Genomic DNA, 16,846 nt, shown 5'->3' on the forward strand with positions numbered 1-16,846 from the left:
CCCCTGACTGCCCCCCAGAACCCCCTGCCCCTTATCCAACCCCCCCAGTCCCCTTACCATGCTACTCAGAGCAGCATGTCTGGCAGCCGCGCCGCCCAGCGGGAGCTAGACACGCTGCTGCTCTGCTCAGCAGAAGCTTGCAGCCCCGCCGCCCAGAGTGCTGCCTGCACGGCGGCGTGGCTGCAGGGGAGGGGCCAGGGGCTAGCCTCCCTGGCCGGGAGCTCAAGGGCCGGGCAGGACAGTCCCGCGGGCTGTAGTTTGCCCACCTCTGGTCTACGGTCTCAGAGCTCAGGCTGCAGCCCGAGTGGGGACGTCTACACTCCTATTGTTAGCCCTGCCAGCCTGAGACAGTTGATGTGGGCTCTGAGACTCGGTGCCATGGGGTTTTCTCTGCAGTGTAGATGTACCCGCAGCCCTTGTGAACGTACCCTAGGAAGGACATGGCGATTGGGGATCAGGTCTTGCAGTTCCGTCCTCCTCCTCGTTGTGCTGCCAAAGGGCATGAAAGTCTCAGATACGATCCACTTCCTTCCAGTTCTCTTCCCTTGGCCACTGGGAGAAGCTTCTTTCCCAGCGTCCTTGAAGACCGAAAGGACTCGTTGCACTGTGCTGCCTGCGCCCCGAGCTGGGGCCCAGCCCAGAGTGATGATATATACCCAGCTCGCCTCTTGCAGTTTGCATGAAAAACCTGCCCATTTTCCATCTCTCAAGACTGAAGCACAGAATCCTCTCGCCGATGACCAGAGTTTATCCCAGCGCTGCAGGATCTGACAGTGCATTGGAGTTCCCAGGCCGCTTTGCGGTACTCCACAAAATTAAAAGTCCCATGCAATTAAATCAAACATCCCGTCCCAGATCCCTGGGGATGCAATACCTGCAAAAACTCCCGGATGACCCTCCCCGGGGAGAGACTTTTTCCTCATCCTGTGCCGCAGCAGGCAGTGACTCGAATCAAATGGTAAAGCTCGTGTCAGTTCACAGAGAAGAAAAGGAGCTCTTCAGTCGTTCGGTTCGATGGTTCAGCAGTCTGAGGGGTAGTCAGCACAGCCAGTCTGCGTGCCCTCCTACCGGCTGCGAACCTGCTTCCTGAGTGAAGAACGAAGCGAAGCAGGTGTCCTTGCAGCTAGACTCCGGCCTTCCTTGCTTGCTTGATGGGCGTGCACATTTTATCAAACGCTCTTAAATCCAGCCTTGTGCAGAGGCATATGCACCATTCCAGCCCTGGTTCGAGGGCTTAGGTGGGAGTTGGGTAGTGTGATTAGGCCGTGGTAGCCCACGGCATGGGTGAATTCCCCCAAAGTAGGTTTCTGCTCTGAAAAGTGACTCTGAAAATGGCAGTCTTGTTCCAAAGCTCTGTTCCCGCTTGTCATCCTGTTAACGATAGTGACTCGTAAGGTTTTCTTCCTGTTCAGCACTGCAGAGCTGATACAGCTACGGCAGAGCGAGTGGGATTCTGGTCATTAGGGTTTTGATTACAGTAGCCTGGAGGCCCCACCGTGCTCTTCACTGTATATATATATATATATATAGTGACACAGTCCCTGTCCCAAAGTCCTTATCATCTAAATAGAAAGGACGGACAAAGGCTGGGAATGGGGGGAAACAGACGCACGGAGCGGTGAAGTGACTGGACTGAGGAATATGAATGACACGGCTGGGAATAAAAGCCAAGCCTCCTGAATCCAGTGTCCTTTCAGTAGACTCGGCCTGTCTGTTGTAATCCATTCTGGCTCTCGTGTTTTCAACAGAATTGTTCAGTAAGTTCTGACTGCAGAATTTATTGTCACTTGCGAGGCATAAGCCCCAAAGAACCCAGCCTGACTCTCGGATCCCAGCCTGCGTGGGCAGAGTGGGAGGTTAGAAAATACATCTTCCTTCTCGCTGTCTGAGCAGATGACATCTGGGCGTCGCCGAGAGGCAATGAACACCACCCCGTGATGCCGTTGTTTTCACAGTCTATTTTAGAACCGAGCTGTGCCGTAAGCCCGAAAGCTTGATTGCTAGAGCTGGTTCAAATCTTTTGTTGTTGAAAAATTCAGTTTTGCTGACACCAAAGTGCTTTGGGAAACCAGTTTGACGTTTTTCAACCAAAGAAGAACAAATTTTGAAACCAAATTTCTGTTTTGTTTCGAATATTTTCACTGAAAAATTGAATTTTTTTTTGCTGAAATTAAAACTGGATTTTTTTTTTGCCGGCTCCATTTCTGACCATTGCTTGAATTAGCTGGCGAGAGAGGCATTCAGCTTGCTGTCAATCACTGCTCAGATGTGGGCTTTCACCTTCTGTAAGGAGCTTGCTAGCAATCGCTTGTCTCTGCCACCCAGCTGCATTTCCCTTCTCGCCTTGTATTGCTTTGCTTTGCCTCATGATGATGATGATGATGATTTGTGTTGCCATAGCACCTCGGAGTCCCAGTCATGGACCAAGACCTCAGTGTGCTAGGAGCTGTACAAGCAAATACTACAAACGGGAGGAACTTCCCCTAGAAATAATGGTTCTTTTTATTTCAGACATTTTCATTTGTTTAGATTTTATTAATGTTTTCCCTTGTCTGATTGTAACCAGGGACACGAGCCACAGCCCTCAGTTAAGAAACAAAACTAATTTTTCAACGAGTCTCGAAGGGGAAAGGGCATTTATTGGTACATTTAAAGGTCTAGTTAGAACCTCCTCCTGTGAAACGCTGAGTATCCCCGACTCCCTTAGACGTCAGTGGAAAGTGACAGCGCTTAGTGCCACGTAGACGGTGCTCTGCCACTAGCGAGATCAGACCCCTGTTCCACCAGAAATGGGTTTGAATCTGGATTGGGGCTTGCCCAGAGTTTGGGGATCAGGAGCCTTGAGAGGGTTCATCATAGAGTCTGGGGGCCAGCTGTGGAATTCAGATCTGGATTTGAGTTCTAAAGCTGTTCCATTGGGCCCCTCTCCACCATATCTCCTGCCAGAGTCCTGCTCCCTCTTTGGTGGTTTTTTGTTTTGTATTTTGGGGTGGGGGAGCGTGTTTTACTTTCTATACAGGGCCCTGGGCCTTTTACTAGGCTGCAGCTCTGCGAAATCCTTTTCCGATTGCTCTGAATTTCAGTCCCTGAGTGCTATGATTTCTAAAAGGAAGGTCATTCCCAGGAATGCATGAACGCTGAGTCCTCCCCATAAAGAGCTTAACATCTTCCCCCATGTTCTTAGCCAAAACACTGATGTCAGCCTCTTGTGGGAAAGTCACTGCTAGTTAATACTTCGTCTAAAAAATATGATTAAAGGGCCTTAATCCAGATTCTGGGCTCTAAAGAAGGGTCCTCGATCTCAAGAAGTCTGACTGCAAGCTGACATATCCAGGGGACTGTGATGGGCGAATCGCTCCTTGACTTTTAGGTAGGGTCGATGTCACAAAGATGAATTTTTCCTCAGAAAGCCTGGAGTGTGTTGCAAACAGGGCCTCGTTGCCTTGACAACTCATCTTTTCAAAAAGGAAATGCATTATACGCCCTCTTCACTGGCAAAATAAACAGCCACAAAAGAGGCAGGAGGGTCTTTGCTGGGCTGCCGATAGGAGTTTTGCTGACTTTAAAATACACTGCTAGGCGCTGCATTGCTTGCTTGTCTTTTTTTTTTTTTTTTTTCCTTTCAGAATTACCTTTTTCCCCACTAAACTGGCTTGCTTCACTCAGCCCTGGGCTAAACTTGTCAGTCAGGAGGGGGAAGAAATCCCTCCCCAGCTGACATAGCTGTGTTGGCAGAAGCCCTAGGGTTGGCAGATTCATACCAGCAGAAAAAAGTCCTTTTGCTCGTGTAGCTTCTTTTGTTTGGGGAAGTGATCTGAGCTGTACTGGGGGTAAACAGCATCTTCACTGGAGAAGGGCCGCAGTGAAGCTACACCAGTAAACCCTCCCTAGTGTAGACAAGGCTGCCATTTTCAAGGGTTAGAAGGGAATTAGGTGCCCCCCAACTTTGGGTGCCTAAGGCCTTATGCTCTTCCGTAAAGGCCAGAGCCAGATACTTGCCATCTATTTTAGAAAGTCCCCGGCCCCTCAGAATTCCCAATCTATTAGCCACCACTTCCACAGCATTGGGAGGGAAAATGCTCATGAAAAAGGCAACGTCTCCCATCTCTCCCCCTTTCAGGGCACCTTTGATAGTCCTGAGAACAACGTTTAAATCCTGGGAGTAGTTTGGTACGTCACAATTGCAAAATAACTCACCGCAACCTCTTTATCCCTTAGAGGAACAATTCAGTTCTGTCAGTTCCCCCAGCTGACAATTTGTTCGCTCCGAGCCCCAGTGGAAAGTTTCTTAAATAGATGTGCCCCTCTTTACATTCATATCCCAGGTCTACTGCTTGCTCAGTGTGTGTTACATTCCCTTCTAGTGGCTGGCCCCCCACAGAAGATAACAAACTTCTACAACCACCAGCTGATTGAAGTTCTCCTGTAGCTCATGAGGGCCGCTATAGAGCTGAGAACCTAAATGCAGCTCCTGCAGATGGGGGTTGTTATAATGACCGTGGGACAATTTAACAAGCTCCTCATAACCCAGGCTTTATGGCACTAGAGAAAAACAATTCCTCCAAAATTAATGCACTTCAACAACATGTTCCTCTCCGCGCTAAGCAAATCCACGTTTCTAAATATCGACTAGAGCCTTGTTTTCTTGCCCACAATCTTTATATGACTCTGGTTAAACTGAAACGGATGACGTGTTCCACACTAGGTGGCTGCTGGATACGTCACGCTTTGAAGGACACGTTCTGGGAAAGGCCCAGGAAGACACTGTGCAGATTTCAGCTTGAACCTCCTCTGACGTTACTGGGACTTAATGAATCTAACATATCCAGGACAGGGCATCACTCAGATCTCAGACTTTGTTCGCGCCCGCTCCAGGCTCTGGAGTGATGTGTGCCCGTACCGCAACGTTTTGAAGGAAAGAAATCGTGCAGTGCTGTCTCTCTGGAGCACAAGGAACAAACTTCGAAGAGGCAAGGGGACAGAAGATCTGTTTCATGGTTTGGTGCCCTCCCTCTGTGGACCAGTCTTATTTGGAGAAGCAATTCTCTGTGCAGCAAGCCCAGAGCAACTCCCCTGTCCTAGATTTAATGTGCCTTATCTCAGGCAGGGACTCTGCCGTCCTAGCCCTGTTCTTCTCCAGTCTCTGTTGTGGTCTTTTGAGAGCTAAACTGTGATTTGCTTTTGTGGTTTTGCTAGATACGCCTGCAAAGTAATGGCTGAGTGCTATGGCCTGTTCTGGTGGGTGCCAATATTCCTGGAGGTTTCATCCCATGACGTAATTGTTAATTAAAGCTTAATCTTTAATTCCTGGAGACTCGCAGACAATCCTGGAGGATTGGCAACCCGAGGCCTAGCTTTCAGTGAATAAGCCCTGTTCACTCCTGGAACTGGAGGCTCAAATCCGAGCTGAGGTCACATGTGCAATGAATTGGTTGATCTTAGCCTCTTGTGAGCATCTATCCACACCACTGTCCCATTGGCAATCTCTTTGGAGGACTGAGGGGTGATGTTTTCGCACCGATCGAGACTGAAATGCACTAGCAGAGCTGCTAGTGTAAAGGAGGAAATACGCCTCAGTGTGTCCACCGATAGGCAGCCGCCGAGTTCCAGTTCTGGCCTTTGGCTGAACGAAGAACTATCCTAAGTTTAGACCTGGGCTCAGGCTGTGAAATCCAGACTGGGATCTAGATTCCAACACCTCCAAAATCAGTCCGGGTTAGAGATGGACATTTGTCTTGACCTATTATAAAGCAAGGCGGCAAAATTCAAATCTGGGTTTGGATTTTCCAACAAACCCCAGGTGGGGGCGGGAATGAGTTTAGGATGCAAGATGCTGGTTCCAGCCCATCTCAAAAAACAGGGTTCTGTGCTCTGCACAAAAGCCAATTAATTAAGAACTAGGGGCTGAGACTCACAAACTCATTACACTTGTAACCCAACTAGCTTTAAACCTACATCTCCAAAGGTGAATTGCCTAGTAACTGTATCTCCTCTTCCTCCCAGAGCTTTTGCTCTACAGAGACAGCATGTGATCAGAGAACAGTGTCTTGTGTTAAGAACCTCTCTGACTCATAAAGCCTGCTTGATTTGCAGTTTGCTGGCTCTGGCTTGGGCAGTAAGTGTGGTTTTGATTTGTTATGGTGTATTTTAGGGAAGAAGAGCTGTCTAGAGGGAGAGGATTGAAATATGAAAGCTAATTAAATACAACTGTCAGTCAAAAAGCCTTCCCACCCCACTCCATCCCCCCACCCCAGCTATTCTCCTGAAATGAAGATGGGCCCTAGCCAAATACAGTTGTAGCTGTTTAATGATTTGGCCATGAAGATTTTTATTTACAGGCCGTTTGAGAAAATAAATGGAAAAAATAAAATATTCCATGCCCGAGGCTCCTTCTTAATAGAGACATAAAGATGATGCTGACGTCTCTGGAACCGCAGTGCTCTGGGGAAACGTGGTCTTTGCAAGTTATTGGGACACTGATTTCTCTCTGGAGCTGGGAAGCTGGAGTGACTAGCGATGTTGGAATCTCAGCGCCCCTTGTGAGGCTGCGGGGTCAGGCAGCTGCTGGCTCCGTATCCAGTTGCGATTAGTGTTCATTTGTGTTATCTATTGATTTGTTTCAAGTTTTAATTAAAGGGCAGGGGACCTTTGCTGCCCAGCTGTAGGTTTCAGGGGCAGTGGGCAATGCTTTGTGTTCTCCTCCCCACTCAGGTATGTCCTCCCCACACAGCTCCAAGCAAGGATTCCCGTCAGGAATCTGTGTTGGCTCCATCTAGCCTCCAGTTATGGCACCCCATTTCTCCTGGACAGAGTTGAGCGCATGGAGGTTGCTCAATGGTCTGTTCTGAGATGTGGCTCTTTCATTTTTCGGTGACATTTGATTGGCAGTGAAAGGTCTGTGTTTGAGGACAGACCTCTGGGTGATTAAAGTCATATGAACTTGGTAGGACACTGGCATCCCCTTTCTCAGCAAGTGCCATGTTTCAGAGCAGAGCCGATTGCCGGAAGGGAAGCATGTCACCCCAGCCCAGGTAGAAGAAGGCAAGAAGGCAAAATCAGCATGTTCAGAAAAGTCACAGATGGGAAAGAAATGTAGACTGTCAACTCCCAATTCTATTGGAAAATGTGATCTTGAATTCCTTTGGGGAACACTTTCCAAACAAGTCCTGTTCTTTTGCAAGCGCCGTTAATTTATGCATTATCAGTTGTGAGCACAGATGGTAGAATTCACACATACGAAATCCATCCAACTAAATGCTCAGAAAACTGTCTGCAGTTCCACACACACAAAAATGCATGCACAAATGCAACAGCAGTCGCTGCATATGCAGCTAGCCAGTTAGACTATGTAAATGACCATTTATGCATGCAATTACCACAACACAGCCTGCAAAGTAAGCATGCAGTTGCGTGTACATTTTCCTGAAAACTTAAGCCAACAGAGGCACATGCAAGAGTACAGCACAGAAATTGCCCATGGACGTGATTGTGTGTGCAGAGCTGCGCATACAGAAATGGAGTCTACAGTGAGGTCCATTTGAAGGTCTGGTCCCTTACATTAAGCCCCGAAGTTACTAACAAAGCTGTAATTAAAATGAAAATGAGAGGCCACTTGGAATGAGGGAACTTGGAATGAGAGGCCAAGCCAAAAAAGAGAGCAGACAGAAACACAGAGTCTTCCATTGTTTAATGGACTAGTCCTGTGAATCAGTGGATGGAAGCCAGATAGGCTGTTGAAAGTTAGACATCGCCCCCTCTGCCAACAATAGAGTGTTGTTTGTTAATTGGTTAGGAAGTGCAGCAATGCTATCGGGGCATCTTTAGCACAAAGAGTGGAAATGTTGGGCCCAGTACTGCCCCCACTGAAGTCAATGGGAGATCAGACTCCAGGACAGCTACGTTTCTGTCTTCAGAAAACAGCTGCTTCAAATAGTACTGGCTGGCACCAGTTGTCTTGTAGGCAATTCTCCCACGCTACTCTGTCATATACCTTAACCAGCCTCGCTTTCATTCCCAGTCCCTGGCCACTCCAGAGCAGAGACCGACTCTCACGCTGGATTGCGTTCAGTGTGTTCCGTGGGGAGGATGACGTCGCTATGAAGGACTTTGGCTGAAACCTCCAAACTCATTGTTCACCCTGATTCACCTCTTGGCTGGGGGGGACGGGACCCATTCAAAGACCCGGGGCGCTGGTGCGCGCAGCTCTACTAATAATGTTCTATTGTTTGGCAGCTAAATTACACCCGGCCGGGGCTTCCGAAGTTAAATCCGAGGCTGTTGGAAACCTGGAAAAATGAAGTGAAGGAGAAAGGACACATCAACTGCCCCAATAACGTAAGGAGGTTCTCTGTACATATCACGGGTGTGATTTTTTCAAAAGAAAACACACAGCTGGAATGGTCAGTAGAAGGAGGGAATTCTCCCGGAACTGAACACTGAGATGCTTCTCAGGTTTTTATTCAGTCCGTACTTAGGTAACCCTCCCAGGGAAGTTAATGGAGCATGGTCCGAGTAAAGACTTCAGGATTTGGCCCATTCATATGACTATTTGAAGCACGTCCAATCTCTGTGCACTCCTGGGGTACTCATTATAATACTGATGGACATAATTACCAGCCAGAGGGGAGAGCGTGGCAATGGGAATCTGGGGCTCATTGTTCTAAGGGGAGAGCTCTGCTTGTTGCGCTAAAACAGCGGCTCAGAGGGACCTTCCTAAAGATTGCTGGCTCTGGTTTATGGGAGCTGCTTTTTGAAGTTTTGCCTAAATAAAGCCGTGCAGGTTTTGATCCAGGGAGTCTCTTTTTCTACAGGACCCACATTTCCCTAGATTGTCCCTTATTAAAGCAAGTCAGGGTCTGATTTTTACTCTATTAGATAGAGGTGACTATAGTAACTGATTGTGCAACTCACGTAACTGAATGTGCAAAGAGCAAAGATGAGCTGTTTGCACGCAATTGTGCCTGCACAGCCACGGTCATTTTCCCTGTGGATTAGGGGCGTGCATTTTGGGTGTGCACTTCTGCATCTAACCTCTTCTGAAACTCGGGCTTTGCCTGTCTTTCCTCTGCATGTGAACTGCACCCATCTCACTGGGCCATTGATTTATAATCTGGAACGAAGCCTTGCGAATGGGAATTTTAAAGCCAGGATGTTAGCAGGGTGAGACGTGTTAGCTAATGAATGTCATCTCCATGCACTTTGAAAAGACGCTGCTCAGAAACTGGTTATGCTACTGCCTGCTAATTAGCCTCTCTGCCTGGATCTTCTGCTGCGGCTGTAAGAACTCGGGGTGCTCAGCGGGGCCTCCTAACCGCTAGAAAAGGTACATTTTTCACAGAGACATTTAGGGATACATTTCTCAGCCCTGGTGCAGAGGAATGCAGCCACATGACTCCCATTAGCACTAATAGGAAACGTGTGGCTCGATCCCTGTGCATCACACAGAAAATTAACCTCCTGCTGATTATCCAGGGCTGGCAATCAAAGACAGCCTCCTGGGTACGGTGGGCTGCAGTCCATGAAATATAGAAAGACGGGAAGCAAGTTGCTAGACCTCTCTGCCTCTTTGTTTCTTTCTGCAGAGCTGTGAAGCCATCTACTCCAGCGTTTCTGGCCTGAAAGCCCACCTGACTAACTGCAACAAGGTAAATGGATCTAGGCTTTCTGCCGTTCTGCCGCCATCACTGTTTAGGGCGGGCGGTCTTCTCTCTCATTCTCCTTCCGCTCGTTAGGGGGAAATGGGCCAGGTGCCCCCAATAGAAAGCATTTCAGAGGGTTTTTTAAAAATGATTTATTGCATTGGGTCCTTGGGAAAGGTTGATGCCACTGAGAGCCCGAACCTTCTGCTCAGCTCCCACACAAGCCGTGCTAATGGAAACTTTCCAAGGCTGCCCCATGCACTCGCTTTAACACAGCCCTCGAGGAGTCACCTCTAGGGGCGAGGAGAGACGTGCCTGCCTCATGCTGGCTGAAATCAGGGGCCTTGGTTGCCAAGTAGAGCCGGCTGGGTGAAAGTCATCCTGTGCAGTGGTCCAGCAGGAGGCCAGGCACTCCCTGAACCCCGGACGAGCCCACAGTCCTTGTACAGGATCAGTGCAGGGAGATTACAAGTTCCTGTATTGTCACCTGCCATCCGTGAGCTGGATGGAGAGCACCAGCCCCTTTCACACAGGCCGCCTGGTGATGCTGGCCGCTTTCACTTGCTCCCAGCCTCCGGCGGATTGGAACAGAAAGTAAAAAGCTCCACGTCTCACGTCCCAAGTCCCCTGAACCATACCCACTGCCCAGAGATGGCAGCAGTCGATTCATTAACCCTTTCATCCAAGTGTGCTGGGGATGAGGAGCCAAAATCCACCACCTGAGTTGGGACAGAGTGTGGGACCGGCATAGCTCACTCCCGCCTCGGGGATGTACTCACAGCCGCAGCGCAGGGTCTGGTCTGCCGCTTGCCCCAGGCATTCCTGCCTGGCCACTGAATTCCTGCAGTCACGATCCCTCCCCTAGCCTGATACTACGTCATCGTCATCATGGCACGTCCCAAAGGGGCGTGGCCTCCTTGGAGATTGAGCGCCACCCAGCTCAATCTCTGGCAAGGGACGTAAGGCGGTCGGGTTGTATATTCAGTTTGTATCCATCTCTAGCCATCTTGTCGTGCCACCAAAGCTTTGGACGCCCGTGTGATCACTGGCCCCGTAGCAGCATCCCTTGGTGCGCACGCCTTGGAATTGGTTGGTTTTCCATTTTAATCCTACGCCCATACCAGGCGAGCTGCAGAAACCAAGCCAGTGCTGATGGAGGCAGTTGCTGAGTTCACCTTTCGGATCTTGTCCTGCCACTGAAGCAGCTGACAAAGCGGACGAGAATTGAAGACATCAATCTGGTGTTCTTAAGCTTCCCTCTGCGCCCACGTTTCCCTTCGCTGCAACTGAGCTGGTGTCACTGCGTTCTGTAGCGCAGCGGCTGGGTAGCAAACGGGACGTCGCGACGCCCCCGCAGAGGCTGCCGAAGGACCTGAAACCCGGCAGCAGCTGCTGCTGCTAGAAGCACATCTGCATCTTTTGAGCATCTTCCAGCACTGCCTTTGAGGCTGCCCAAGTATTTGACAGCTGCCACCAGCTCGATACGCCGTCCGCACAGGTTAATACTGAGCGGGTTGCAATCTGGAGTTGGACGCTGCTTGATGGTAATGGCCTGGCACTTACCTGGATTAATAACCAGACCAGCGTGTGTTGCTTCTTGCCCAATTAGACCAGCCCTCAGCTGCAGCGATTCACCAAACTGAGCCAACAAGACAATGTCGTTGGCATACTGCAGATCTCAAAGCAGAACGGGGTTCAGTTCAGTGACAGCTGCCGTCACAGGGCTTATCCATCAACCAGTCAGTGCCGATGCCGAACAGCCGTGGTGACAGCACACAGCCCTGCCACACACCCCTGGAGATGGGAAACCCTGCTGTGTATCTGCCATGTATCGAGCCTGATACAGAGTACGCTCAGTGCTATCTGCCATGCCACCTTATTCAGGCAGGTACGGACCCCACCCTCATGGTCAGCAGGGAGTAGAGAGACATGCCTTAACATGCTGTCTAGTTTGTCAAGCATGGGGCTTAAGTGCCTCTGGCATCCTTGCTTAGGCTCCTCCTTAGACGGAGTGATTCTCACCCTAACCATCTAGCAGGGTTCTGATGCTTAACACACAGTACAGTAAATACAAAATAACCCGTCGTTCAGTGCCAAAGAGGAAGGTGCTAACGGAATTAGACACCTAACTCCTATTGACGTGGGCACCTAACTCCACTCACCCACTTCGGAAATCCCAACCTAGAAAATACGGTGTGTCACATGAAGAGTAGAACCAAGGGCAGGGAAATGGCCACATAGTCACATTATCTATCTAGCCAAGTACATGCCCTCCACTGTAGTGGAGCATGAGGGCTGTTACACCCGATAGACACAGGAATAGTGCTTCCAGTTTAAATTATCTCCAGGAACATTGGCCCACGCAAGGGAGGGCAACTCAGTGCAGAACCGTTGAATTGGAACCAAGAAAGAACTTGTAAAACTTTTATCTCCGGAAATCCTTCCAGCTCTAAATCACATTGAATGTAGTAGATTCCAGAAGGCAACGCTTCAGTTCCTATGGGTCAAATTCTTACCTGCTGATAGGGTGACCAGATGTCCCGATTTTATAGGGACAGTCCTGATTTTTGGGTCTTTTTCTTATATAGGCTCCTATCACCCCCCGCCCCCGTCACGATTTTTCACATTTGCTGTCTGGTCCCCCTACCTGCTGATTATTGAAAACGTTCACAGCCCTCTCCCCACTACCTTTAACTAGAACACTAATGAGAGAGTTTAGAAAATCATAGGCAGAAATCCTGCACAAAAAGCAGAGTTTTCACAAAATAAAACAGCCTATGCAGGAGATTGTAACTGTTGTTTGGATGGATTGCAAAATCACCCTGCTTGCCAGAAAAAGAGGCCCCTTCACAGCAAAGCCAAGAGACTCCAGACCATGCAGGCCTGCATTTGCAAAAACTATGCAGGCAGTTGCCCCCTTAATTGTAGATGGAATTACCATGGCGGTGCACAGGAAACAAATGCACAAATGATCTCTTGCATCCCTAACTGGTCACTTGAGTGCACAGCTGTGGTAACTGCACTCAAAAATCAGCCGAGCAACTGCCCATGTATTTTTCTAAATGCACAAATTCATGTGCCTTATTCTGCAACATGTAGACCAGGGATTGGCAACCTTTGGCACGCGGCTCGCCAGGGTAAGCACCCTGGTGGGCCGGGCCGGTTTGTTTACCTGCTGCATCCGCAGGTTCGGCTGATCACAGCTCCCACTGGCCGCGGTTCGCTGCTCCAGGCCAATGGGGGCTGCGGGAAGCGGTGGCCAGCACATCCCTTGGCCCGCGCCGCTTCCTGCAGCCCCCTGGAGCGGCGAACCGCGGCCAGTGGGAGCCGCGATCGGCCAAACCTGTGGATGCAGCAGGTAAACAAACCCTGGCGAGCCGCGTGCCAAAGGTTGCCGATACCTGATGTCGTCTGTGCTAGCAGCAATCTACAGGCTTGCCTCTAGCATCCAGACTACAGATCAAATCATGTCGTCCTGACTCATGTCGTCCCTGCTCTCCAACTTGTGCAACGAAGGACATAGACTCAGTGCAGTCCCATGGCATGGGGAGAGCATGGGGAATTCCTGCGCAATCAGCCTGAAGATGTCCTCTACCATTGTGTGGAGATGTAGTTTGGAGTCCAATGTGGGACAGGCAGAGCAGGGGACATGTGGCTCCCACACAACAGACTCATGGCCATAGGACAGCTTTGGAGGTTAGTTGGAGAATACAGTGGAGGAACGTTGTTGGAGGATACTACGCCCCATGGCTGCTGTAGAACTCATAACACACAAGTCATCATTAGTGTGAGGAACAGGGTCTCAGCTCTTACTCTAGCAGTGACTTCAGAGGGAGTTTTACTGGAAAAAAGACAGCAGGATTTAAACCTACAATACTCCTCTCTACTAATCAGTGGGGTGGGTAGTGGGGGTGTCTGGCAGACACCATCCAGTAATTCTTAAGAAACCTAAGGAGATGGACTGAATTATATTTTCCATGAAATCGCAGTGGAGTGTTTAGAATATATTTATTGATCATTAAGAAGGGTCAAACTGACGCAGAATCATTGCACTGGGGTCAATAGGGATCAATGATCTGTGATTTTGCATGATCGTTTCTGGATTATGTGTGAAGTGGGAGTCTGTGCTGGCCCGGCCTGCCTGTGTGCAGACACAGCTAGGAAATGAAAGACCTGTCTGCCATAAAATTTACAACATGAACCCAATTATGAAGAAATTCCCACAGAGCCCATACATCGCCCAGAGGGCCTAATATATAATTCCCTGGTCAATAAAGAACGCATTATCTCCTCTGTGCCAGTGGACCGAGGCAGAGTCGAAAAATCATTCATTTTCACAAGGACTCTTATAACGAAAATCCAGCAATTTAATGGCCTGTTCAAGAGTATAAAGGCAAAATTAGGAAAGACCCATTGATCATAAATTAGAAGTTTCACTCCCAGTAGATGTTCTTAATGATCACTGAATTTGCTGACAGTAAAGAAATTGTGTAGCTAGCGATGTTAAATGAAAAAAAAAGTCTGTTAATGTAATATTACAGTCGAGACTTTAAATGCACAAACACCAGGAAATTCCCATTTTCGCTTCCACAGAAACCATCATTCATTCCCCTTGGGGTGCATATGTGGTGTTTTGTATTATTGTAGAAGGGGTTACTTTTATGCCTTGATACACAGGTACAATTACAGTTGCCATGGGAACTGCAGCTTTGAATTTCCTGGCTTTCGGGCAATTAAAATCCACACCATTGTGGAGGAAAACATGCCTCTCTGTTTCTGTGTGGAAGCTCCTCGCTCTTCTTTGCTTCCCCAGGGAATAAGTCTTACACATCATGTTCCCTGATGTTTTTCATGGGTGTTTTAGGGAGTAGGTCCAAGTTTTCAGATACATGTGTGCATCTGTGCACCTGCTTTGCACATGTTGTGTGGGTAATTGCATGCACAGGTGTCTAATTGAGCATGATAATGTTTGCAGCTTTACCATGGTTGCAGTAATTGCCCACACAAGTCAGATATGCGAATGTGCATGCATGTGCACACAAGCCCAGAATTTGTCCACCATTTGTAGCAAAAGAAGCTTCTCTTCCTTTTGGATCCTTCTGAGGAGAAGGAGCCCCCTCATTGTAACAGATAAGGGGCCGGATTACACGCACTGGAGTGTCCACATAACCATGGATGCAGTATTTTAGGAATACATCTACGCATTTACCTTGAAGACAAGGTCTTTGAGCTCTGGATGCTGAGGGGGCATTTGTGGCCTTCAAGTGGCCCTGGACCCATCATCATGGGCCCAAGCAACAGGCCATTTTCTGCAGAGAATGCCTAGAGATTTTCAAGGGACTTCTGGGTTGTGAGGAGAGAGGGAGGCTGTATTCTCTCCTGCAGCGCACGTTTGAACCTACTTTGGAATACAGGAGGATGTTCTCTGCCTTTCAGGGAGACCACTCTGTTGGGAAGTACCGGTGCCTTCTCTGCCAGAAGGAGTTTAGCTCAGAAAGTGGAGTCAAGTACCATATCCTAAAGACTCACTCAGAGGTAAGGAAGTGGGCAGGGTGCAATGGGGCTTCGGAGCATGGTTGAGGCTGTTTCCTGCTAAGGTTCATCTGTGTTCACTAGAAGTTCCCATTGGAGCTAGCAGTGTTTAGGCCAGAAGTGGGCAAACTATGGCCCGCGGGCCACATCCAGCCTGCGGGACCGTCCTGCCCGGCCCCTGAGCTCCCGGCCAGGGAGGCCAGCCCCCGGCCCCTCCCCCACCGCCTCACCTCACCGCACCACCAGCGCTCTGGCCCGCTGCTCCTGCCGGGCAGCGCGGGTGGTGTGGCTGGCTGCGGCGGGGCTGCGAGCTTCTGCTGCTCTGAGCAGCATGGTAAGGGGGCGGGGGGTTGGATAAGGGGCAGGGGGTTCCCAGGGGCAGTCAGGGCACAGGGAGCCAGGGGGGTTGGATAGGGGGTGGGGTCCCGGGGGGGGTGGTGGTTAGGGGACAAAGAGGGGGGGGGTTGGATGGGTTCTGAGGGGGGCGGGAAGTGGGAGGGGGTGGATGGGGGCGGGGGCCAGGCTGTTTGGGGAGGCACAGCCTTCCCTACCTGGCCCTCCATACAGTTTCACAACGCTGATGTGGCCCTCGGGCCAAAAAGTTTGCCCACCCCTGGTTTAGGCAAAGGCGGGAGGTGAGCTTCTTTGGCCATCCCTCCTTGTCCCACCTGTTGGACCTTCATCTGAGGCCCCAGAGCACCCGGTCTAGTCTCTGGCACGTCCGGAGACACGACGCTCCTATGGCCTTACTTTGCACACTTTGTGTTCAGGGTGGGCAGTGGCAAACTCATTCAGCCCAGTTTCCAACCCCACCCCCAGGCTGAAAAGCTTGACTCTGATTTGAAGGTTGTTGGGTTCCCGTTCTGCTTATGGGAGACTGAGAGAAAGGGAAGAGAGAGAACTGAAAACATGGTGGGAAAGTGGAGCGGAGCCTGGGAGGTGAGGGGAAATAGAGAGAAACTGGGAGGAGGGGGTGAAAGGGGGGAAGAGGAGAGAGACATTTTAAAGTGAAGAGAGATACAATCCACACCTGAATAGCACATACAGAGTGCACTATTCCTTCTGTCCTTAATACACAGCACAGATTTTTTCCCCCCTTTAGATAGAAAAATGGTATAAACTATAGGAGGAAAAGGTTTGCAGCTCAGGGCCCTGTTATGAGAGGCAGTGTAGTCTAGTGGGTAGGCACCGGGCTGGGAGTCAGGAGCATCCAAAACTAATTTGTGGCATTTGCAAAACTTAAGCTTCCCCAAAGATTCCCCCCGTTCCTGCTTCCCCTCCCCCCGCTTCCATCATTACATGTCAGTGCCTCTGTGGACAGATGCTAAGAGAAGCATTCAGGCTGTGGCAAGAGATGTACTGCATCATTGCACAGGACCCATTAGCAAGTTACAACTGGGGGGAAAGGGGCAGGAGGGTGGAATAAGGGGGATTTCAAAGGTCAGAGAGGGAAATCTAGGGGGTTTCCTGGATGTGTATGGAGTTCGGGAGTTTTCCCTGGTGAGAGTGAGGCCAGGAGGGAAAATACGGGTTTTTATAACAAGGACGGGGGGAGGTGTAAATGCCGTGGCTGGGACGGTGCTCCCTGGCCTGGGAGGGTGACTAACCTCCAGTCCTGTTCTTTTTCCCTTTGGACACAGAACTGGTTCCGAACCTCTTCAGAGGCGGCCCGGAAG

At 49.8% G+C, this 16,846-nt stretch overlaps 1 protein-coding gene across 5 annotated transcripts in view; it reads left to right on the forward strand.

The window, feature by feature from the left end:
* ZNF512B (zinc finger protein 512B) overlaps positions 1 to 16,846 on the forward strand; it is an 81,007-nt gene that overhangs the window by 43,879 nt on the left and 20,282 nt on the right. For all 5 annotated transcript variants that reach the window (XM_042858481.2, XM_042858482.2, XM_042858480.2 and 2 more), the window contains 4 exons: positions 8,233 to 8,334; positions 9,582 to 9,644; positions 15,075 to 15,173; positions 16,811 to 16,846. The exon at positions 16,811 to 16,846 is cut by the window's right edge. In XM_042858481.2, coding sequence (XP_042714415.2) covers positions 8,233 to 8,334; positions 9,582 to 9,644; positions 15,075 to 15,173; positions 16,811 to 16,846 — 300 coding nt within the window. The remainder of the gene's footprint in view (positions 1 to 8,232; positions 8,335 to 9,581; positions 9,645 to 15,074; positions 15,174 to 16,810) is intronic.

Source organism: Chrysemys picta, chromosome 13, assembly GCF_011386835.1.
Source record: "Chrysemys picta bellii isolate R12L10 chromosome 13, ASM1138683v2, whole genome shotgun sequence".
Classification (NCBI taxonomy): Eukaryota; Metazoa; Chordata; order Testudines; family Emydidae; genus Chrysemys; species Chrysemys picta.